Here is a 24,084-nt window from a genome sequence, read left to right as displayed (position 1 = left end):
ATGGATGGATACATATAATAACAGTATTAAATACAATAAATATAAAATAACTTAATAAATGATTGATATATTTTATTACCTTTTGTACATAAAATTTTAATAAAATATATATTACATAAATACATGTACATATTTCTTACATACATTCTAAAATGTATCTCAAAAAATTAATAGAACTTGCAACACACTTTTAACATATTGCAGGTATGGAAATGAGAATTTTAAATATTAAATGTACAGAGTTTTCTTTATTAGTTATTACAAATGAAATTATATAAAGCAGAAATAACAATTATTTACAAGTATAATGCCAATATACACCATTCTTGATTTAAGTGTACACACGCTATTAGTATTTCTTTAACTAGTGAAAATACCAAAAAATATTTTATATGAAAGCTGTTGAATTACATACTCGAAAGTTAATGAAATATATAGACCTGTTTTCAAGTGAAATTATACACTTTTATTACTACTGTCACCATCTTCTTTAATATTTCAAAATGAATTCAACGAGTATAACGTGTATATTTGAAGAATAATTTGTTGAATATCTAACACTTAAACTGGACTTGTTATATACTTATAAAATATTGAATTATTGAACTTCATAAAAGTAAATTTTAATGAAAATATATTCTATCAATAATTAATTTACAAGGAAGAAAATATTATAAACACTTTGTACATAAAAAATAAAAATACGTGATTTATTAAAAATTCTATTTATTAGTTTATATCAACTGAAAATGTTGGTGCATCACTCAGTGACAATTCTGTACATCCCACATCTAAGAGCGGGAGATCCATTCGTTTGCGTCTCCGTTCACACTTTGGACATGGTTTATAAGCATTTAAACATTCTGTGTGAAATACTGCATTACAGGCTCCACACTAAAATTACATAATATCTAATAACTTATTAAACTAGATTTTATTTAAGCTAGATTAAACTATTTTTATACAATTATAAAAAAAACATTTACTCACTCTGTATGTAGATTCCATGTCAAAAGGATAAATAACTTTTGGATTATTGCAAATTTCACATATAAAACCTTTCTGACTACAAAGCCAACAATTTATAACATGATTTCTTGCAAATTCTACTACTTTCTGCAGTTGTTGTGCAAGAATTCCATTGGATATATCATAAAGGTCAGAAACAGAATATTGATGAACATGTTCATACAAGTAATCTCTAGGTGCAACTTTTTTCTGTAAGGACTCGATTATAGGTTCACGACATGTAAATAAATAAGCTCTTAATAAATTTAATTGAATTCTTAATGATTGTAATTGTGCCATACTATCTACAGCCATATAAATTCGTGGATTTAAGACTTTAAGATCTAGTAGCGTAGGACAATCTTGTAAATATGCTGCAGCCTTATTGCAAACAGGGTAACATTTTAAATCCCAATTATGAATTACTCGTGATGGAATTAGATATTCATTTTGTGACATACAGTTTAAACAATAATAGTTACCAGAGAAAGAGCAAACATGTGCTTTTGAAAAGGTCATACCAATTGCATGGCCACATTCAAAACAACTATAATCTTGTACATCCAAACCTTCCTCTTTGGGAAGTTTACCCAGTTGTTCGTCAAAATTTATTGCAGCTTTATTTTCTGATTGAATTTTGATTCCATCATTAGATTGTTGCTTTTTTGGATATTTTTTTAAAAATTCTTGAAGATCTATGACTGATGCATTTCCAACAGTATGATAGCTTTGAATAATTGCATCATACGTAGGTCCATCACCAGGAGTACGAGCTGCATTTGTTCCAGAGTCATGAGATACTGCAGATGAAGTTAACGAAGATTCACAATCTTCAAATGACGTAGACCAACCCAATCTTCCAATTAATGAATTCCCTACTGTAGTTGAAACAATATTTTGCAACGTTTCATGATTCTCTACAATATGTCCAACCCCCAAATCTTCAATATTGTTGCATATATTAATTTCTGTATTATATTTTGGACTGCCATTATTTGAAATTTCCTTTTCTATTTCTTCTCCTGTTTGTAAATCCTGTTCTTCTTCTTCCTCCTTCAAAGACGGAGTTCCTCTTGAATTATTGGTTAAATGATCTATACCAATGTTATTTGATTTCTTATTAGCTAGTATAATTTTTAATGCTTCATCTTCTGTGATACAACCTGCATTATTAAGAGCAGACTGTGATGAATTAAATGAACCTAAACTACCAATAGAGCTAGCAGTTTCAACTTCATCAAAATTGTCACCATCTGTTAATTCTGTAGTTATTGTTTTTGCAATATCTACTGCACTAAATATTGGACAAGATTTCATCGGTGGTGACCATATGCCTGCTAAAAGAAGAGGAGTATTTGACCAAAAATTTAATAAGCTACTATTACAAGCTAGTTTAAAGCATATGTTGTCTAAACTTTCAATTAGTCTCTGTGCAACTTCAACAAGGTCTGTATCTCTAATGAATGCAGATCGATTGTAGTATGGCTTTAAAGCTGAATTATCTCTTTTAATGGAACAAAAATAGCTAGCTAAAAGGCCTTCGTTTAAAGCTAATCGTATCCAAGCTCTGCAATATCCAACTTCTGTCGTAAGCTGACTTAATGTTTGTATTTGATCTATAATTTGTCGATGTGAAAATACCAACAGCGGACCCCAAAAACTTGGCTGTGGCACTGCATTGAAATCTGGGCCGCTTAAAACTTCTGTTACTCGATTTAAAAGACTGTCTTTTAATCCATGTAGGAAGATAGCTTCCAAAACGGAGCACAGGGTCATACTTTCGTCGCAATTGCCAACTGCATCGTTTTCCTCCACTCCTGGTGCACTTTGCATTTCCATCACGCTGATATTTAACTGTTTTTGCAACGATTCTCTGATTAATACAATTCTCTTGTTCATCATTGGATTGACTGTTTTCAAAAACGAATTCATCTTTTCGAATTTGACGTTTCACAAGAGTAGTAGTTGCGCTATTATAGTTTGCTCTTTCAAGCATCTTTGTGATTATAATAGAAAAAGTTACCTAAATTTTAGAAGGTAACTCGATGAAATCACTAACTGTGGTAATGAGACGTAGTAGATATTATGTAAATTACATTGGCAGAACTCGTACATTACGCTGATACTAACAAAGAAACAAGGAAGTACGGTCAAAAAAAATACAAATCACAACGTGATAAGAAAAGCACGCGAACTTCGAACCAGTAATAACGCATGACAACGTAATCTCTTGATGAATGTGTGAGAAATAGGTTACATCACACAATAACAAACTATTTAACCGTGTTTACTTTATATTTAACTTAAAAATTTACAAGCATTATCTTAAGATACGAACAACTAAATCAATTTTTAACATAATGATGATTCGTTACTTTCTGACACTTGAAACATTCCTTGGGTATTCTTATACACAGATTATGAATCAGCAGCATTTCCGTCAGCTTCGTAATTTTCTTTGATAGTAATACGTATCAAAGCGATAGATTGCGCTGATATACATCAATGTGTGCTGTATCAGCTAGTGGTGACATTTGACATTGATATATATATTCGAAAATGTTTTTAATACAAGCTAGTAATATTAATTAAGTATCAATAAATGTGCTTTAATATGTTAATAGTAAATATTTAACAAATGGTATTGTAGTTATTTGTTTCATTAATTCATTGATCGGTAGATGTAGTAGATGACAATTCGTTTCATTTACTATGGTAATACGTTTTACTTATTTCAATAAAAAGGAATGATTATTACAGTTTATAGTTAAAATTTTCGTTTTGTTTATAGATCAGTATTTATAATACTAAAATCTTTGAAGCAAAATTATAGCTTTATATTCTTTAAATGATGTTCTTAATTTCAATAATTTGACATCAAAATTTAAATTGCAATAGAAATTGGAAAATAGATATAATAAATAAGAAATGTAAGAAATAATATTATGGCATAGTAAGTAATAGTAAATGGCATATAATTTGACTATACATATTTCCTTACCGCGAGTAATGTTTTTTTCCTATGCATATTTCTTTTCATATATTATGGAAATCTATTGAATTTTATGTTTGTACACAATTAGCTTCATTGTGCAAGAACGTTACCAAGATTTTATCACTGGAATCAGTTTCTGAAATATCGGACAAGCATTAAACAGTCTTAGAAAAAAATTAATTTATCAAATATATGGGAGTTGCTTTAGATTCTATAATCAAGTTTCCATTGCTACACCGTTCCTATATTTAGATATGCATTTAGCTTAGAGTATCTCAAATGTTGGAACAGGTATATGTACGTACATACATACTTGTGTGAACGACCGAATACCGAATACGCATGATAGGACAATGAGTGTTCTGAAGTGTTCTTAGTTTGACGGCGGTAGAGTTCTGGTATGGTAAAGAAGAGAGACAGAAGAAAAAAGTAAGCAAGTTGAACACGAGGACAGCGAAGCAAATACTAGAATCAGGGCCGTAGCATTCTATTGATTATTATTGCATATGGCCTTATTATTGCATATTTCCAAACTTTTATTCTGAACCTTATTAAGGAAATGAACGTTGTGAATGTATATGAAGTGCATTGCTTTCGAAATATCAATTGCATTATCAAATGCATTAATACATTTTCCCTATAACATTTTGAGGAAACGTCAAGAAATGTTAAAAAATCTGATAATGTAGGATGTAGGGTATGATAAAAATGTATATATTACATTGTAAATTTAAACAATTTTCTTTCTGCAAATAAAAGAATAGTGCCCCGATGTCGGCATTTCCCTTCTACACATTAGAAACAAGAAACAATACATTTTCTCACGAGTTACTGGTGTATAGGTGAGGTGCCTTTATGGTATTTTATTAAGTTACAAAGCTGGCAGAATATAATTTTGGAGCGAAAAATGATTTGCATGGGAGCATATTTATATTTTTGACTTTTCATGAAACATAATGTAATTGAATATATGTAAGAAATTCAAGTGTTTTATTTATTCTTGAAAAATAATATTTCGTGTTAATAATAAGGGAAAAAAGCGTAGTTGTAGATCAAAAGTTCTATCGTAATACAAAACGTTGGGGCGTACGGACCATGGGTATAGGAACAAAAAAAAAATTTTTAAGGATTACGGTATGCAGGCGGAAAATGTCAAAGCAACGTCGTTTTTATTTACGGCACTGACAATGAGAGGTCAGGTGGTGGAAGTAGTGGGGAGGACAGAGACGTAGGGTGTCTGGTCGTTTGGTCGGTGCGCGCTGCGCGCGGAACAGTGATGATTCGACTGGTCAAGATGTTGGTCTGTGTTGTATATGTAATCGTTACTGGTTGATCGATGATAAGAGAGCGTGTGCGTTTTGTTTCAACCCGTACGCGGTTCCGAATACTGTTTGCCAATTGACATTTGGAAGTTGTATTGGAAACGCTTGCTCTTTTAATAACAGATAAGTTGTTTGACAGTGTTTAATGTCGCGACACCGTTATCGAGCGATCTCAGAGTGCTCGTATGTCATGGATGTGAAGAAGTAGGCGTTGTCTGTGTTAAATGCCAAAATCAAATATAACATGACATCCCGCAGAACAAGGGAATGTAATATCATAGTGTATAAGTTGGCGGAAAAACGCGTTGCAGCGGTGGCAGTAGTAGCAGCAAAAGAAGAAAAAGAAGAAGAGGAAGGAGGAGGAGGAGGAGGAGAAGGAGGAGGAGGAGCAGAAGAGAATCGTTGTTACGTCGTTCAGGGTGCGCTGAATAATTGATTTCTTGAAGAAAAGTAAAAATATCTTGCTATAGACTATAGACTAGAGACTACAGACTATAGACGCAAGGTCTTCGAAACTGTAGGGCATCGTTAAATGAACGTAGAAGTAGAGATGTTACCTTCGAACACGCTCGAGGTGGAAGTCGGGAGTTCATCGCCTCCGAGAGAATACGAAACGAGCAATAAAAGTCTCCTCTTGGAGACGATCCCTGGCGAGTTGCATACCGAAACAACAGCTTGTCGTTTGTTAGAGGCGGAGGTCGTTGGTCGGTGTCAGGAGGAAAGCAACGAGACGGTTAAAGCTAAAACTATCCTCGAGTCCGAGTGTTGGAAAAAGAATATCGAATCAGCTGGTAGTAGCAGGTCCGTAAATAATGGATCACGTCAGAGCTTTTCCAAGGTTTCCGCATCCTTGCAGAGCCTCGTTCGTCGAAAGAGTCGGAAATACGGTGCGACCTCGTTACCCTTGGACGTAGATATTTCGACGTACTCTGCACATCCTAGTTGTCTTCTCGAGGCACCGAGGGAAAATGGTGTCGTCGATATTTACAAAAGAAACGGCGAGGAAACCACTTGCATCACCACGCGCACATCGACACTTATTTATGCTTCTTCCGTGCAACTATATTCCAGAGGTGACAACAACGTGCAAGATGTTTCCTCGTCGACGAATAACGTCGCGATCGTCACTACTACCACCAGTACCAACAACGTAACTTGTTCGGTCAGTGGAAGTCGTCTTGGTAATACCGCCTCGTCTTTGATAAGAACAACCAGCGTGATCACGGCAGGACCTTCCACATCTTCCTGGAACAATTCCGCGGAAGAGGAGTTGGATTACGTTGTCGACCCGGTTCAAGGAAATGCCTATTACAAGGGACAACTTCTTGGCAAGGTAAAAACCTTACACAAATAAAAGGCAAACACCTGTCGAATATCGGTTTTTCTTCCCTATCCTTACCTCAAGTAAGGTTTCCTAATTTTAAAGATTTAGTCTCTAATTTTTACGTGATTATTCACAACAATTATGTTTAATAACATTGAGAATATGGTGTGTAACGCGCAACATTCGTTTTTGTTGGTTGCTGCTTAAATTGATATACATATTTTGATATTAAGATTACTATTATGGTGATTATTTACGTCTGCTACTTACAATGCTCTATGTTACAATGCCCAATGCTGTCTCTTTGTTACGACATGAAAACATAAATATAAGATAAATTTGAGTATTTCGAAATTCTTGTTTACATTTGGTAATTTAGTATTTAGATTGAAGAGCAGAAAATATATGAAGCGGTCGATGGTTAATTAGAAACACTAAATTACCTTACTGAGTAATATGATTTAAAATCTAAATACGATTAGTTACCAACTGTACCAAGTAAGTATTTACACACATATGTTATTAGTCAATTAACAAGTACACTTAAGATGTTTAGATATGAGAATATTTTGTATGTGTATATACATTTGTGCATATATTGCCTGTATATATACATCGTTGGTACTATGAGGTCACATTGGTAACTCGTCTTAGATCTTTGTTTTTCGTTTACTTGATTACTAATTTCTCGTGTTGCCAACATCGTAAGCAGTTCATATTTCGTTAAATACTAGTACTTATCTTTCTATAACACTTTCCATACGCTATATACTATACGTAGTATATAGTACCTACTAATTCGTTATTTTACGAAATTATAATTTCAATTCCGTTTACCGTATCATCTGATTGTAGTTGTATGGGTCTAGTTGTCTCTTAATTGCATTCTATATATCATAGCGAGATATAACCTTGTGTTTGTTTCCCAATGATTAATTATATTCTGAATGCTCGAAAAGCGAAAATCGAAGGAACCACTTGGTATCCGTTTTTGCTTATCAACAATTTTAATGTAAAATGTTTAGAGAACGTTCTGTTGCCATAGTGGAACCTATTTATTTCAAAGGAAGCTTATGATAAGCAAAGAATCGTGAGAGAAGCAATGATCTACAATGTCTAAGTCTACACTAATGATAAGTAAATATGTAAATTGTAAAGAGTTCAAGGGAAAAACGATCATAATTGAATTGAAATCTTCAAAATCTTCATCTCGCGTCGATCGAAGCGTATCTCGCATGTATTATATTACGATTACGTAATCTTCTTGATGTTCCTGAATCCTGATGGAGTGATTTTACGACATTTGGCAAGCGAAATCTGATAAAAATTCTAAATATCTGAAGAGCATCGGTGAGGATCGATCGGCATCGGTTCACGTTCACAGCTTGTAGTTGTAAGGAATATTCTTTGTCTCTGGCTGGTGCGGTGCGATCGATCGGTAGCAAGATGCGAGTTTGCGAGGCTTCTCGTCGTTCTTGTCAACGGGAAAGAGGAAAGAGAGAGACAGACGATTTCAGAGGATGTACAATGTATGTATATACTCTGAAACTCAAACTGTGTATCCTCTATGTATCCTCTACTCGAGAAAACCGGTCGTTGTTTCGTCATCCCGATTACTCGGACGTTACTCTGTCTGACTTGCATTTTATGTTAGAAATCAAGCTCTCCGTTATATGTACATAGCTTGCTCTTCGATGATTTCGATGTTTCATGGAAACTTACTTCTGATATTTTCACCTTTCCATGCCTTTCGACCTACATCTATGTAATTTAGTTTGCACCATTACTTTATTATTTTCGACTGGTTGTGAATATGTCAGCGGCTTGTTACGGAGACCGAGCTTAAAAGGAACGAATTCGTGCCTCTTATCCTGGAAACATTTCTGTCTTACTTGCTAACAAATTATATAGAAGCTATAATAGATTCGCATTGACTTTTCATTGAAACACAGGCAAATGAGATGATCTATTATGAGTGCAATATTATCCTTTTTATATATGTACATATACTTGTGTATTACTTTTTTAAAATTATGAAGATCGCTACTTTTATACAAGAATAACTTTTCAGTCGATAAGCTGTACAATAAGCGATATATAATAACATTGCCATTAAATTTTATTTAGACATACTAAAGAACATAAAAATACAATAAAAAGCAATATCGAAAATATGTAATAAATTTGAGTATTTGTTGTTGATGATTGTAATTGTTCAAGGTAATGCTATATTACATATAAAGGTAAACCTAATGATAAAGTAATTTTGATTTAATCACCGAATTTCTGTGTTTGAAATAAGACAGAAGGAAAATAACTTGTTAGCGAAGATTAATTGAGATATTTATTGCAAAGTAATTATTATACTTTAAGACGTAAGTAATGCTTTACGGATCATCTAACTAATTGTAAGTTGTTTAATTATACTTATTTAGTAATTATTTTCAACTATGCAAAGTCTACTTTTGCCTATACGTACACGTCGTATACACGTGTCACTGACATTTGCGCCTTGCACAGATTGTCCGCTACATATGTATGTATGTATGTACGTGGATATATACAATAGATATACAATATATATGTGCATCTTGGCTGTTGGTGTATTTGTGGTGCAACCATGAGGATAAGTTCAACAGATGGGCCTCTTCCTCTCCTTTCTCTGTTCCACCTTACTCGTTCCTTTCTCCTGCAATTGCTTTTTTCTTCGTAGGCGTTCACATGCATAAAATATGTACGCAGTTCTCATCATTTCTATGGAAGTTGGAGTTGCTGGTGTCTATTAAATTAATTTCATAGATGGTACTTCCTTGGGAATTTATTTTCTATTTGAAATTGTACAAAGAGTAGGAATGTGCATGGTCAAATTAAGTTGTCTATAATTTGCTATTCATGTTATCTCGAACTGTCATATCGGCACTCGCTATGCAAGTGTCGTCTTCAATATTCTTTTGAAATTACTTATTATATATATAAGTAATAGTTTATGTTAATAAAATGTTTAGTATCGTTATGCCGTGTGATTAATTTGTTTGTGTCGAACTTTCCTTAATGAGAAGGAAAAATGTCTGACAACCTACAAATGAAAATTTTCATGTGTGAACGCGATTTTCTTAATTAAATGTCGCATGACTTGTTAACCTTATGACTTGTAATTTAACTTGAACTCTGAACGAGTTTCAAGTAAAAGTTTTTAGTAAGCATACATATATGTATTTATATAGGTCGTAGGTTTATATTTTATCTATCAAAATTTATTATCACAAAAAAATTATTTTAACAAGTAACTTACAGATTACTTTATAACCGTATACCCATATGTGTAATTTATATTATCAACTGATAAAACAACCGTGTTGTAAAACAATCGCGTCTTATTTATTTATTTAGGTTGGCAGTTGACAAACTTACATATATAGGTACTTACATCTTCTTTATAATCGTTTACCCGATGAAAATCTGTTTAGGATTAAATTAACTTAATTCGAGATTACGCAAACTATTAATTTAGAAAGACAAAAGACTATTACTGAATACTGAATACTGAAGGGGTTTAGTCATTTTCGAAATGAATGAGCGTGATTACGTTTCACGTTTGTTATTTTACAATTTTTTTTTTTATTAAGACGACTTTTCTTTCTTCTTAAATAATTAAATATTTATTTATTTGGTAATTTTAGTACTGATCGTCTTTATTAAGTAGTTAGCAACGACTTATTATTAATGATCTTTGGTAAATGATCTCTGGCGTCTGGATCGTTTATCGTGTTTGTTACCTACTGTACGGAAACTAAAAGTGCTTAAAACATTTTAATATTTGTTGCGATTGATCAATTTATACCTATCTATAAAATGTTCCTTATGGTCAATATGTTGGTACTGATGCTTTATTTTTAAAAGGTCTTAAAACGACAAAAATGATCGGGCAAACCTTTCAATTACTGATTAAGTATCGAGGCTGATGCTATAACATTATGTATACAAATATCTTGTTCTGATTATAGAAACGAGTAATAGAGATAAAAAACTAGTGTAGAATCGATAATCGAAGAACGTTCAGCCTAATATAAATATACATGCATATGTATGTGTACATAAACGTTTTTCATTTGAAGTTACTTAGAGGGCTGCGGATATTGTATTATGTCTGACGAAATGCTACTTGTATGGAATTTGTGATAACTCTTACATTGACATTTATTCTGTGCTTTTTTATGAGCCTTTTGAAGAAGATAAACAATTTCAGAAAGGAAGGATGTAGATGTAAAAAAATATAAGAATAGAATTTGTTCTTTTGTTACGGATTCTTCGCTAAATTAATTGGATTATATGTAACAATAAATCGTTTCAAATTATTGACGTAAGTTTGGTTATACAATATGTATATATTTCTATCGGCAATATAATATTTATATTGATTAATTAAGTCACGTGTGTTTCGATTCTATCAAGTTCTCTGTGAAATGAATAATCAGAAGCTCTTGGATGACAATTCATTCGGTAAAATCAACCGTACGCGATTTAACAGCGACACTATGAGATATACCTACTATGCAACAAACAAGATTGTATGTAATTTCAAATAAAAATTTGTACGACGTTCCTTTCATTAGATCATAATATTGCTACAACTTGTTTTCAGATTCCTTTCTGTCATTTTATTTAAATGCAACCACGAAACCATAATGAATTTAGACGATAAAGTCAGATTGTTCAAGTTTATTAACCTCTAGGAAATTTCACGCAAAATGAAAAAGTATCTTTATTTAAGGAAATATAATATAACAAGGTTTTTCAATGAACATTTTCAATACTTTTATGAAAAAGAAGTACGTCGTGTTTTAACCGATATTTTGTTTTTGTAAAAGTTACGATTAAATATTCAAAGGTGTAATATTGAAAATATACGATTAAAAATCTACCGTTAATTCGAATATGTTCAATATATTATTATTAAATACTTAAAAATTCTTTAGTTAAGTAAAATTTGTACGGGTTTAAGTTTGCATTCCAGCTTTCGCATGAATGTAAAAAATGTTTTTCAAAAGCAACCTGTACAATGACTAAACTGGCAATGTTGATCTTTTGCATAAAGGGTGGATCTTTTGGTAAAGGGGGGATCAAGCTACGCAGTAGAGGAATGTAACAATTTTTTAAGTAAGTACTATTATTGTAATATGTAATATAATATATCGTATGTATATGATATATATAATATATATATATTAATATACATGTGTATATACAGTGCTGCGAATAATTCTAAACACAAAAACATTTTTGCGTTATCATTGTCCATACCTGAATATGTTAAGAGAGATTATTTTTGTAAAGGCTAAATTGAACACTATAGGATATCAGGAGATGATACGTGACGAACTCTATTGCTTTTCGTAACCGAAATAGAAGATAAAAGGACAATTTTTCAACAAGACATTGCTCCCATTCATAGTCAGCTGCCACTACAAAAAAGTGGTTTCAAGATTTCGGAATTATTATCATAGCCAGCTTTTAGAAACTGTAAGTATTTACTTACTAACGGATAGTGTACCTAGCAGATTAATGAAAGTAATCAAAAGCAAAGGGGAATCCACTAATTATTAAAACGGAAAGGTAACAAAATTAACATGGAGTTTAACTTCTTTTACCCCTTTACAGCCAAAAACACAATTATAAAGCAAAATTCAATTTTTTCTTCAGCTTTGTTTTACATTATAATATTAAATTATATAAATGATTTTGTTAAACTTCGTATTAATATTATGAAAAATGTAAAAATCGGATTGGGTTTATAATTATTCTTGTCGCTGTACATGTATATAGCTTTCATCGTTACTCGAGTTTCAAGTTTAATTATAATTATCACATGATATTCGTATCACATAAGTACGCTATGTAGAACATATGTATCTATATAGATAGCGTTACGCGAAGGAAAGAGTTGATTTTGTCATATGGAAGCAATTTAGCTTCATGCGTCCGCTTGGGAAGTTTCGTTTGTATCGATGTACGATGGTGTAATTGTAATGTAAGGTGTGAAGTGTAAAGGGGTAGAGATCTTAGATTTAAACGGTCTATATAGGTATGCATCAACTTGAAAGAGAAAATCTGCGCGACCGGTTTCTATGGAATGCACGTAATATAGCTTATTAATTCGATTGTAAAGAAATCATTTTATCTACGTTTCATTTACTTTTTGCGTCTCTTGCTTTTGCCACATGTCCTTATACAGAAGTTCGGACTATCGTAACATCATAACTAACTCCCTTTTTATTGGAAGGATATACAAATAATCTTAAAAAATAAAAATCCTACATATAAATAGTTAAACCGATTACCACAAGATTACACCGAGAGGTTTTTAATAAAAAAAATCAATCCGATATTTTTCAAATAAGTCGATAGTTCGAGACATTCATTTTTATTATTCAAGTAGTATGTAATTTGGAAGATAGAGTAACATTTCTTCTTCGATAGGTCAAGGTCAATTTAATGAAAAGCTTTTCCTTCCCAAGCATTTTACTTTATCGTTTATCTATTGACTATTGAGCGCTCATACATATATAGTACGTATATCTATGCACATATAATATATGTATATTCGTTATTATTGATCATTTGGAGTGAGAAAAAGAAGCAATATTTTATTCAAGTAGAAACTGAAAGATAACTTACATTTTGTAGAGATCAGGATAATCCGCTAAAATTAAAAGTTGAAATTATTTTAAATAGTTGTGTTTGTCTCGTAACTTTCTATTCTACTGTTGCTTTCAATATGTTAACAATTTTCAGTCAACTATCAGTGTTATGTGAATAATTATTTTCAATATGTTTAGAAAGTGGTAAGTTGACTTGAAAAGGAAAAGGATAATCTTGAGACGAAAGTGAAGGTGAAAATCGGCATAAGATAAAAGAAAGGTAAAGAAAATATAAAATTCAAACATTTCTAATATCAAAGGTAGACAGCTAGACGTAGAGTAGATGTAAGATGTAATTCAAATCTTGTGCCCTTCTTATTTAACAGTAAATAGAAACTGTTCTGGCAGTTTGTCAAATTGATACGTATATTTAGACGAGTATGCACGTGAAAATGTCATCTACACCTTATCTCGAAATAAAAGACATTGATATCGTTCGAATAATCTAAGATTTTGTCAAATACATACATGTATACATACGTATATACATATATAGCTAGACTTATGTTAGTGTTAGATCAACTAGGTATTCGACTTGCTTTCTAGTGTTTTTATAAACAGGCCTATGAACACTTGTATAATACACGTTATACATATTTATATCGATATAAAATAAAACTGAATTCTTAATAAAAACCGTGTATTTTCAAAGGGCATTGATATATTATTTCTAGTCGCAAACATAAACATAGCAGCCGTTTTTCTGTACCGTCGAAGCTGCGCGGCAATTTATTTTCAAATTCATGGTGGTCCATTCCGTTAAATGATTAAACAGAAACGAAAGGCAGTGATTGCTTTTTATCCATGCAGCAACGCAGTTGTATGGACTACAAATATGCATTGGTAATGTATTTTTAGAAGACTACGGAGGATACTTAAAAATAAACGTACGACTGTTATTAAACAAGCCATAAATGCTTTAAACCGTACTTACGTGGTTGGCTTAGCTAGTACCTAAAATCTACGATCTATAGTAAATTATTCTTGAAAGTTTAGTTTAGTACCAAGTTATTGATCGAATTGAGCACAAGAACAATATTGTCATAACTGTCATAGCTATAGCAGATTTTCTTCAAATAATATTTTTATAACGGATCAGTCGAGACATTTAAGATATTAATTGTTATTAATATCTTGTACATATAGAGAACATTGCTGGAGAATTTCGATATAAATAAAAATTATTTTTGTATTATCGAAAATTTCTTCATGGAACAAATAAACGCGAAATATTCATTTTCTTCCTGAAATTTATAAATTTAGCGGAGCGGCAAATGCTACAAACCAAATTTGGCCTTCGCTCTTTCATTTGTTTCAATATTTTCCGAACGTTCGTTTTGTTCGTTTGCTCCATTTATCATCATCGTATATTATTTTACATCGTATTTTGACGTAAACAAGTAAAAAATTCGCGTCGCCAGGCTGGTGCGCGAACGGTTCGTTTTCTGACCCTGAGCAAAGATCAGATGTAAATACGTCAGGGCAGCGGTTATGGTTACCGGCAAAGATAATTTAAATTGCGTGACGATCGCGGATCACGGATCACGGATCACGGCCTAGACGCTACAAGAATTTCCCGCTCTGTAGTTTCTCACGTTTTTACTGTTTCTAGGTCTTTGTTCCTGTGCTATTTCAGCGTTACTTTAGTTTTCCTCTTAGTAAACTGCGACTGGGGGGATTCTTAATACCAAACGATTTAAACTAATTAAAAGTCGTTAATTGTTGTAACAGAAATTTTTAGAAGCTATTGCAATGAAAAGAACGTAGGTAAGAATTACGCTTACTGTATCGAAAATAAAAGGTCATTTATTTACATTCGTAAAAGAAAACTTCGTAAACATTCGTAAAATCATTCTTTTTGATGAAAAGTTAAAAGAAGAGTGGAAAGTCGGTTGTTGCTAAGAATAACGCAATGTTTATATTATTTAGTTGAGGTAAAAGTGTCCCAGAAGGAAGGAAAATGATTTGCAAATGCTGTGAATGCTATGTCGCGTCGTGACGGCTGTTTTTACTTTCCTTCTCGCTAAACGTTAAAGCTACCGTAGCAAAGCAATAAAAGATAATTTAAAGATATTCTCGTAGCAGCACGAAAGCAAATGCCCCTAAAAGAGAAAACCTTTCACTCCGAGAAGCTGAAATGGATGTTACAGGTGAAACTGTAGAATCTAACGTGAAGTTGAATTATAAGCTTAAATTTTAAACGCATGACTATTTTCCCCTATGTCTCTTTTTTTTAAATTTTTTGAATTTCTACTTATTTGAATATTTTCTTTAATTCAGATATATGCTCTGATCCTAAAGTCTCTCGCGATCAGATTGAGAAACTTAAATTCTGTTTATCGTAGATTGTAAGCAACGCATCCCGTCTTTTCTAGCTCTATAATTTCACTACAAATTTATTTCATACGTTCATATGTCTTAGTAAAGCAAAAAAAAAAAACAAATTCTATCTAGCTGCTAATTGTTTCTTCACCAGCAAATACGTAATTAATTTAAGTTGAAATCGGATTTATGATAGATTCAACGATAAAAACGATTATATCACAAATCACATATTAGATATGTGATTTACAGTGTACGTTATTACGTAATATAATCTGTAGGTATACATAAGTACATGTAATTATGTAATTATACCTATCTCTTCATAAGATATGAAATAAATTATTATCTGCGTGTTTTTGTATTATTTTCAGGGTGGATTTGCCAAAGTTTTTCTCATGACCGATGTCAGTAATGGAAATGAATATGCCTGCAAAATTATTCGGAAGAATCGGATGCAAAAAATTCATATGCAGAAGGTTTGTATTCTACATATGTACGTACATACTTATATCTCAATTTTTTTTTTAATGATTTTTTTAATCAGTATAAAAGTAATTTATATCTTTATATAACACTATAATTACACTGTTCGATAGAACTCATTATGCATTATAACTCGTATATAGTTGATAACGCTTATTTAGTATCAAGTTTCTTTCGTAAAATTTAAAATTTTCTGACATCATGAAGGTGACATTCTTTTTAAAGAGTCGGCAAGTGCGTAACGGTTATTTGGTTCCGTTCCAAAGCATTTTTGGAATCAATAGCATATTCTTCAATTATGGGACTATTAATAAAATTTTTGTGTTCAAAAAACCACAAATCTCTACCATTCAAGGGTATTATGCAAACATGTCATAATACGTATACATATTTATAATTTTCACTTTTTAGAAAGTACGTATGTAATATGAAGCAAAGTAAGGAAACGTGCAAAGACATTTGTTTATTACAATTTACTTGCTGCTTTTATCTAAAATTAGGTAAAATTTAGATAAAATTTAGATAAGATTTAGATATAATAATAGTAGGCGTGCTTAATTTATAATATATATAAACTACTTTGAAGCAGCTAAATTGGGCAAAGACCGTCGCTAAGATAATCATTTGAAGTTTTGCAGGTGGTCAGAGATGGTCGCGAGTTTAATAATGATCTATTACTTGTAGATCGCACGCGAGATTATGATCCACAAAGAGCTGAATCACGTGAACGTTGTCCAGCTGCATCACTACTTTGAGGATAACCTTAATGTGTATATGCTTCTAGAAGCCTGTCCTCGAAAGGTACCTATCGTATGTCTTGTATACCTACCTTCCTGTTGTACACTGTACACTGTACACTTTCCTACGACATATTCTTTCTATACGTTTGCAAGAATTTTCCAACCTTCTTGCTTTCGAGTCGAGTCGAGTCGATCTCCGTTGCAAGGCAAGTTCGCTTGCCTGTTACGTTAAATAAAACCTCGCTTTTATGTTAGTCAGAAAGATTACGAGGAGCTCACTCAACACTTGGAGCTTAGGGTTAACCGTGCAACAATTTATAATCCTCATAAAGAAATAAAATTGTTCCGCTGTTCTTTTCTTTAACGCCTTGTGCAATCTTCATCCTGAAACCTACCATGTACATATTTCTTCTTTCTCGGCTTTTCAGGAAGATTTGTCAACCTTTCCGACAACAGGTACTCGAAAAATAATGTGCAATACTTTGTGTAGATCTTCTCTATAGACTTTGTCTTATAAAATAGTATGTATCTGTTAAAAGTTAATACATTATATGTGTTATTGACACTAAATTCATATCAACATGCAACCGTAAACATTAATTAGAATTTCCTCTGGATAATCTTTGGCAACTTTTATTTTCACTATGCATGTACATATTTCGTTTCGTGTAACGCGTATCATTGTTATATGTATGTACATATATATGTTGGCTAGAGTTAGAATTGTTAGATGAAACCACAAACCACAAGCATCAGATTTTCGTGTGAGCAGGAAAGAGAACTAGCACTTAGTTACACTATCATCCATGACTAATCGTTCACTTGTTTATACCGTTACGTTAGGATGTGCTGGTCCGTTAACTTTAACTTCAACTAATCGCAGATCGATTATCGTTAGCTTCTAAAAAATCGTCAACATTGCTGATATTATAATAATTTCTTTATCTAAGATATCATTGAGAAACTGTTCTCTATAACAACAATAACAACAACAACAACAACAACAACAACATACGAATAGTTTACAACATAAGAACATATTAAGGGGGAAACTGCCGCTGAAATACTAAGAAGATGATCTGCTAAATATTAAATTATCATTCAACAAATATAAAAGACTTAAAAATGCAATTAAGACTCGAATTTAGACTAATATTTTGCTTTTCCCTATGCAAAAATTTATTCAATTCATGCCACGATTTTTGAAGCTTGCCTAGATAACTACCGACCCGCACTTATATGGCTAAATTACAATCGGAAAGTTTGTCTCTATGTAAAATTCATTTAGATTTTGACTAGACAGCATAGCGAATTGCCACCCTTTTCCATTTCAGCGAAAGAGAAAATAGCGTTTACGAATAAGTTACTAATTTCGAACAACGTAACAATAACAATTATCCGTAATGTGAGCAACGCGAACGTACGTACATATATACATACGTTTCCATGGGACGTTTCCTTTGCAACGAACTAGCGACCCATCGCGTCGTAAACTCTCAAAGCTAACTCCGAACGAAAATCTCCGATTTACACTATGCATCATTAACTATAACACGAAATCGCATACTTTTCCTTCTTTGTGATCACATTTTCTCGAACGTTAATTAGTCGAAATACCGACAATGTGCCACGTCTTCTGTACTTATTTTATTGCCAGAGTGCAATATTTAATATTCGTTAACTTTGTATCTATAATGATATACGATATAGATACGGCATGATGTAATGTATTATCCAAATTAAATAAATTAGTAAAATACAAAATAAAATAGGTATTACCGCTATAATTAAGAGTTCAAATAATTTTCCTATAAAGAATAACTTGAAATTGTTTTCATATTTACCTCCGGACAGATTTCTCGACGCTTTTACTTTCTTAGAAGTTAATTCATTTCGTCAAAGCATTAAACAGAAATATTATTATACCTGTTATATATAGGTATAATATATAGATAAAATATTACACACGTGTGTGTATGCACGCGCGCGTCTGTAACGGGAGTTGCGTTCAGATAAGTGAATTCAATTGACATTCAAAATATTGTGAATTGCGCTGTATTATCAATTATCAGAGATATTTAGAAAACAAGCGTCAAAGATCTCTAAATGATCCATGATTTATCCCACATTAAGCCTTTGCGTTAACTGTTAAATTAAGTTAAAACTAAGTCACTTTTGTTTGACAGAGCTTGATGCATGTGCTCAAGTACCGTGGCAAAGTTACGGAGCCGGAAGCACGCTATTACATGAAACAAATGGTAACGGGCGTTGCGTATATTCACTCTCAGAAAGTTGTTCATCGAGATTTGAAGCCAGGTAATATGTTCCTATCGGACCGTATGATTGTCAAGATCGGGGACTTTGGACTGGCGACAAGGCTTGACGGACAGTGCAGACGGGTGTAAGTTATCCTCGATCTTTCTTAATCATTTATTATTATTATTATTATTATTATTATTATTATATATTATTATTATATATTATTATTATTACGCCATACCTACGTAGAACTTGGCCCAAAATACGAGAAACTGCATGCACAGTGAATTATTTCGTTTTCCTAAAGATTATCAAATTTCTCTCTCTTGTTGATTAGTCAGAGCATATTTAATCGACTTTAAAAGTAACTAGAATTTTGAGAAACTACCTAAATAATACTAATGATATTAAGTGCTTCGATATGAATAGTTCCCTATGAACGATGAAAAGTTATTGCAATTAAAAAGTTATGAATATTTTGTAAAAGACTTATATATATATATATTTATTTATTTATTTATATGTGATGCAAGAAAACAGCTCATTGTCAGTAAGTTGATATCCAAGTATAGGTATAATTCAAGTATAATTCAATATATTATATATATATATTGAGAATACAGGAAATAATTAAAAAAAAAGTAATACACATACATACTTATATTTATATGTTCCTTACATTTATTATACATATAAATTAAGAGAACCACGTTTAAACATAGGAACTTTCGCTGATTTGTTACGCTGGTAGAATACTAATTTACATTCAACTTAAACTCTTGACCGATATGTATATAATATGTACAATATATGCACATATATTACTATTACACATATACATAACTATATATATGTATACATATATAGTTATCTTTTAACCTTAACAGTCTGTATACTTTTCATATTTTCGAATTGACGCAATTTCTATTTTCATGATTTATTTTGTTAATATTTTGCATACGTTACAATGTTTGATGGAACTGGTCGATCGTAAATACGTTCCTATTATTATGTAATCGAATAAAATAATCTCAAGTACGCCGATCAGGTAAGTAATTTCAATTTCGAGTTCCTCTGTAATTCGATTTACACGGCAGCAACGCGAGCGTAACGGAAACACATATGTGTGGCTTGAGAATAACAAGTAGCTTCATAATTAATACGAGTAAAATCGTAATAATTTCTTTTATATGCGCAGGACGATATGCGGAACACCGAATTACATTGCGCCGGAAGTGTTGTATAAGCAAGCATACAGTTACGAGGCGGATGTTTGGGCGCTCGGATGCATACTTTACGCCCTATTGGTAGGGCAACCACCTTTCGACACAGCGTCTCTTAAGGAAACTTACGCTAGAATATGTAACAATCATTATCGAGAGGTTGACGATTCGATAGCGAGCCGAAACGGACAAGATCTCATCAGGTGGCTCCTGCAGCCGAATCCTGAACTTCGGCCGTCTTTGGAAAGAGTGAAGGAACATGCTTATCTTACCAAGGAATATGTACCAACTTCCTTACCTCGCATTTCTTGTTTCCAAATGCCACGTACCTCTATAATCGATTCATCGCCTTCATCCAATTCTATAACGTCTAGGAATCAAAAACTTAATAATACTCAGGTAAATTACCGATTCGTATTACGACATCGTTTTTCATGTCTTGAGTTATTAGATCCGATCGCACAGATCCTTCCACATCTACGTCTACAATATTACATATTTTTGGTCTTACTATTGCGTTGTACAAATACATACATGCATATATATATATATATATATATATATACATATACACATACATATGTATGTATGTATATCGGCTTAGGTAAGAGATTATATGACAAAAGAAACAACTTAACAATGTTTACCTAATATGTATACACGGCATAAAACAAAATTTAAAGAATTTTGTATGTACACATGTAGTTTATTTTTGGATATTTAAACACAACAGTAGACACGTACCAAAAGGCAAAAAGTAAATATTTAGTCGTAATTCCTAAATAGCAAATTATTTTTAGTAATATTTGAATAATATCCAAACCACAAACTTTCCCAGGTGAAGTAAAATTTTTGTTTCGTTTGAATCTATAGTAATTACATTTATAGTGTGATGTAGAATTTAGCAATTAATCAAAAGTTAGATGATCTCTAATATTTGTTCTAATTTTGTTCTAATAATGTTCTAATTTTAATTAGTAAAATATTTTTCATCGTAGGAGAATATTTTTATTTCATTCAATATTTATTTAACTTTTTTATTGCAGTTACAGGTTCATACTATCCAGCAATCTCAACAGCATCAGGACCAACGGCATACACAGCAGCATTATCATCAAACAAATCTTTCCCAGAAAAATTTACGAAAGGGGTCGAAAGTGATCAGTTGGTTAGCCAGAAAATTTCGAAAAGTGCCAAAATTCAGACAAAGATTAAACAGTGTTCTTTGTCCAGATCATAAGAAAACGGGATACACCGCTCAGAGTATGCAAATGCATCAAGCGTTAGAAAGCTGTGTCACAGAAATTAAATGTAGAAACAAGCTACGTAATCATCCACCTGTAAGGGATGTCGTACCTCTGTTCATCACTAAATGGATCGATTATTCCAACAAGTATGGCCTAGGCTTTCAGCTCTCCGATAAATCTGTCGGCATTTTATTCAACGATCATACAAAAATTAGTTACACACATGACAGAAGGTCGGTATTTCTTCTTTTAACATTATACCATATATTATATTTTAAGTCTTTGAAATAAATTCTATTTCGAAAGAAACTGGATAGAGACACTAAACAATAGTTATGACATCCAAGCCTTTCGCTTTTATATTTCATTTAAGAAAAAGTAGTAATTGCAACAAAAATTGCAAGCAAAGCAAATAAATAGCTATTAGTAATATTTAGAAATTTCTATAATACTACAAACGGTTAAACATTTTTTAATCGTGTGCTTAACTTATTCAAAAATGTGGTTCCATTTGCAAAGAAGGGTGGAGTATGTGACAACCGACGATGAAGTAACAAAATATCATAGAGAGGAAGACGTTCCAGCTGCTTTGCAGAAGAAACTTGTACTATTGCAACGTTTTACACAGTACATGGATAAATTTATGACTGAAGGTAAATTATACGTGTTATACCATCTAGTTTCAAATGTGTCATAAATGGCATATAATTTTCTATTTTTGTATCTTTCAACATATTAGATTGATATAAAATATTGTTCGATTACGTTAAACACTTTTTCTAATTAAAAAATAATGTTCTACCTTCGACAAGTTTCGTGTTTCACTAGCATTGTTTTGAAGAGATGAAAAATTTGACGAAAAAAGAAATTTGAAGATGAAAAAATGAACGCTACATGTAGTTTTCAAACAAATAAATTATTAAATATGTATTAATTTACAAATACTATACAAAACGGACTAATCAAATATTTTGCCGTTGAATTGAGATTCATTTGTAAAAAAAATGTTACGAAGCAATTACTATTTAAGAGGTAGAAGTGCAAAAGTACAGCTAGTGTGATTGCATCAATTTAATACTTTAATAATTTGTGTAATAATAAGGTTACACCTTACGAGTTTTATAAATACCAAGTTATTATAATTATTAAAAATATTAAAATTATAAGCAGAAAAATTATTATACATTTTATATAAAAATTTGATGCAAAGAATGTAAAAGAATAGATGTAGCTATCAACAAGTATCGTAAAACAATAAGTGGAACCTACAAAAATCAATACCTTTTCAATGCAATTTTAGCTCTATGAATACATGATTCCTACTTATAATTTTTGCTTCTATTAAACCTCATAATTATTTATAGTGTACATACTATATTATATATATTATTATTATATATACTATTATTATATATATTATACAGTTGTATTATAGAGCAGGGTGGTGGTAAAGAATAAGAATTATTTGTTCATTGTGTTTAAGGTGGTGAAATTAAAAAACAACGAGTTGCATCAAAACACTCAAAAAACGTTTGTGTACCGCGAATGAGAAGATGGTTAAGAACTGACAAGACCATTATGATGGAACTGTCAGTACCGCTTTTACAAGTGAATTTCTTCGAGGATCATACAAAATTAGTAGTCTCGCAAGAATCCTCTAACAAAGGACACCTAATCACATATATCGATACCAGTAGACGTACATCTTCATATTGGTTAAACGATATACGAGATTTTGGCTGTACAGCAGACCTCTACGAGCGTTTATATTATGTTTACAAAGTATCTAAAGAATTTGCAGAAATGCATAATAACACAATCGCTTGACTATCAAAGATACATCGGAACGTGTGTTACTCGTTAAACGATTGAAGTTTATACTTTATGCGAAATATTATTGCAGTAAAAATAAATATAAATATTATATATATATACTTCTTGTTTCGTTAGCTGTGCTCGTTCGATTTTTTATACGGTTCTTTATTTTTCATGTTTAAAATTTATCCAATATAATTCGTTATAAATAAAATTGAAGAATAGAGAAGTAATAGAAAAACAAAAAAGTCATTCGAACCGAGTTTTTCAAATTAATTATTGTTTTTTATTTCTTCTGTATCTAATTGGGATATGCATAATACATACCTCTGCCAATGTGCCAGACTTATTTAGATTTACATATTTGGACTATATATATTAATTTGTATCAAATTATTGCATACATCGATATTATGTATATTGATTATTAATATTTTTGTTTATTTATATTATAAATAAAACTTTAAAGCGCGCATGTACGCACGTATTTAATACTAATTTAATTTTTATAGGAAAAAATATTTATAATGTACAAAATATTTTATTAGTACCTAAAAAATATATTTTTAAGGACACGAGAGTTTATTGCATTAAAACATTTAATTTCACAAAAGTTCTTCTGACTGAATAAAATGTAGTATTAAT

General features: G+C 31.7%; 2 protein-coding genes and 1 long non-coding RNA gene across 4 annotated transcripts; 1 reads left to right on the top strand and 2 right to left on the bottom strand.

The window, feature by feature from the left end:
* Nucleotides 1–228: 228 nt before the first annotated feature.
* Nucleotides 229–3,487, bottom strand: LOC117211004 (pleckstrin homology domain-containing family M member 1). Its single transcript, XM_033454547.1, has 2 exons — nt 991–3,487; nt 229–894 (listed from the first exon to the last, which is right to left on the bottom strand). Exons 1-2 carry the CDS (start codon nt 2,938–2,940, stop codon nt 730–732), a joined length of 2,115 nt encoding a protein of 704 aa, XP_033310438.1. The 5' UTR covers nt 2,941–3,487; the 3' UTR covers nt 229–729.
* A 542-nt stretch (nt 3,488–4,029) lies between these two features.
* On the bottom strand, nt 4,030–4,519 carry LOC117211045. The gene is made up of 2 exons (XR_004488193.1): nt 4,317–4,519; nt 4,030–4,139 (listed from the first exon to the last, which is right to left on the bottom strand). It is a non-coding gene; the product is annotated as an uncharacterized LOC117211045 (long non-coding RNA).
* Nucleotides 4,520–5,857: 1,338 nt separating this feature from the next.
* Nucleotides 5,858–23,552, top strand: LOC117211044 (serine/threonine-protein kinase PLK1-like). 2 transcript variants are annotated; one of them, XM_033454607.1, is made up of 8 exons: nt 5,858–6,658; nt 16,044–16,148; nt 16,840–16,956; nt 19,082–19,296; nt 20,353–20,776; nt 21,424–21,857; nt 22,147–22,277; nt 23,108–23,552. In XM_033454607.1, exons 1-8 carry the CDS (start codon nt 5,858–5,860, stop codon nt 23,449–23,451), a joined length of 2,571 nt encoding a protein of 856 aa, XP_033310498.1. In that variant the 3' UTR covers nt 23,452–23,552. The 2 variants fall into 2 exon arrangements, with proteins under 2 accessions (XP_033310498.1, XP_033310497.1); XM_033454606.1 differs by having other exon boundaries at nt 22,144–22,277.
* Nucleotides 23,553–24,084: the final 532 nt, after the last annotated feature.

This window comes from Bombus bifarius, unplaced genomic scaffold (genome assembly GCF_011952205.1).
Source record: "Bombus bifarius isolate JDL3187 unplaced genomic scaffold, Bbif_JDL3187 scf7180000008214, whole genome shotgun sequence".
Classification (NCBI taxonomy): Eukaryota; Metazoa; Arthropoda; class Insecta; order Hymenoptera; family Apidae; genus Bombus; species Bombus bifarius.
Note: the sequence above shows the minus strand (reverse complement) of the source record. Positions and strands in the feature narration are given on the sequence as shown.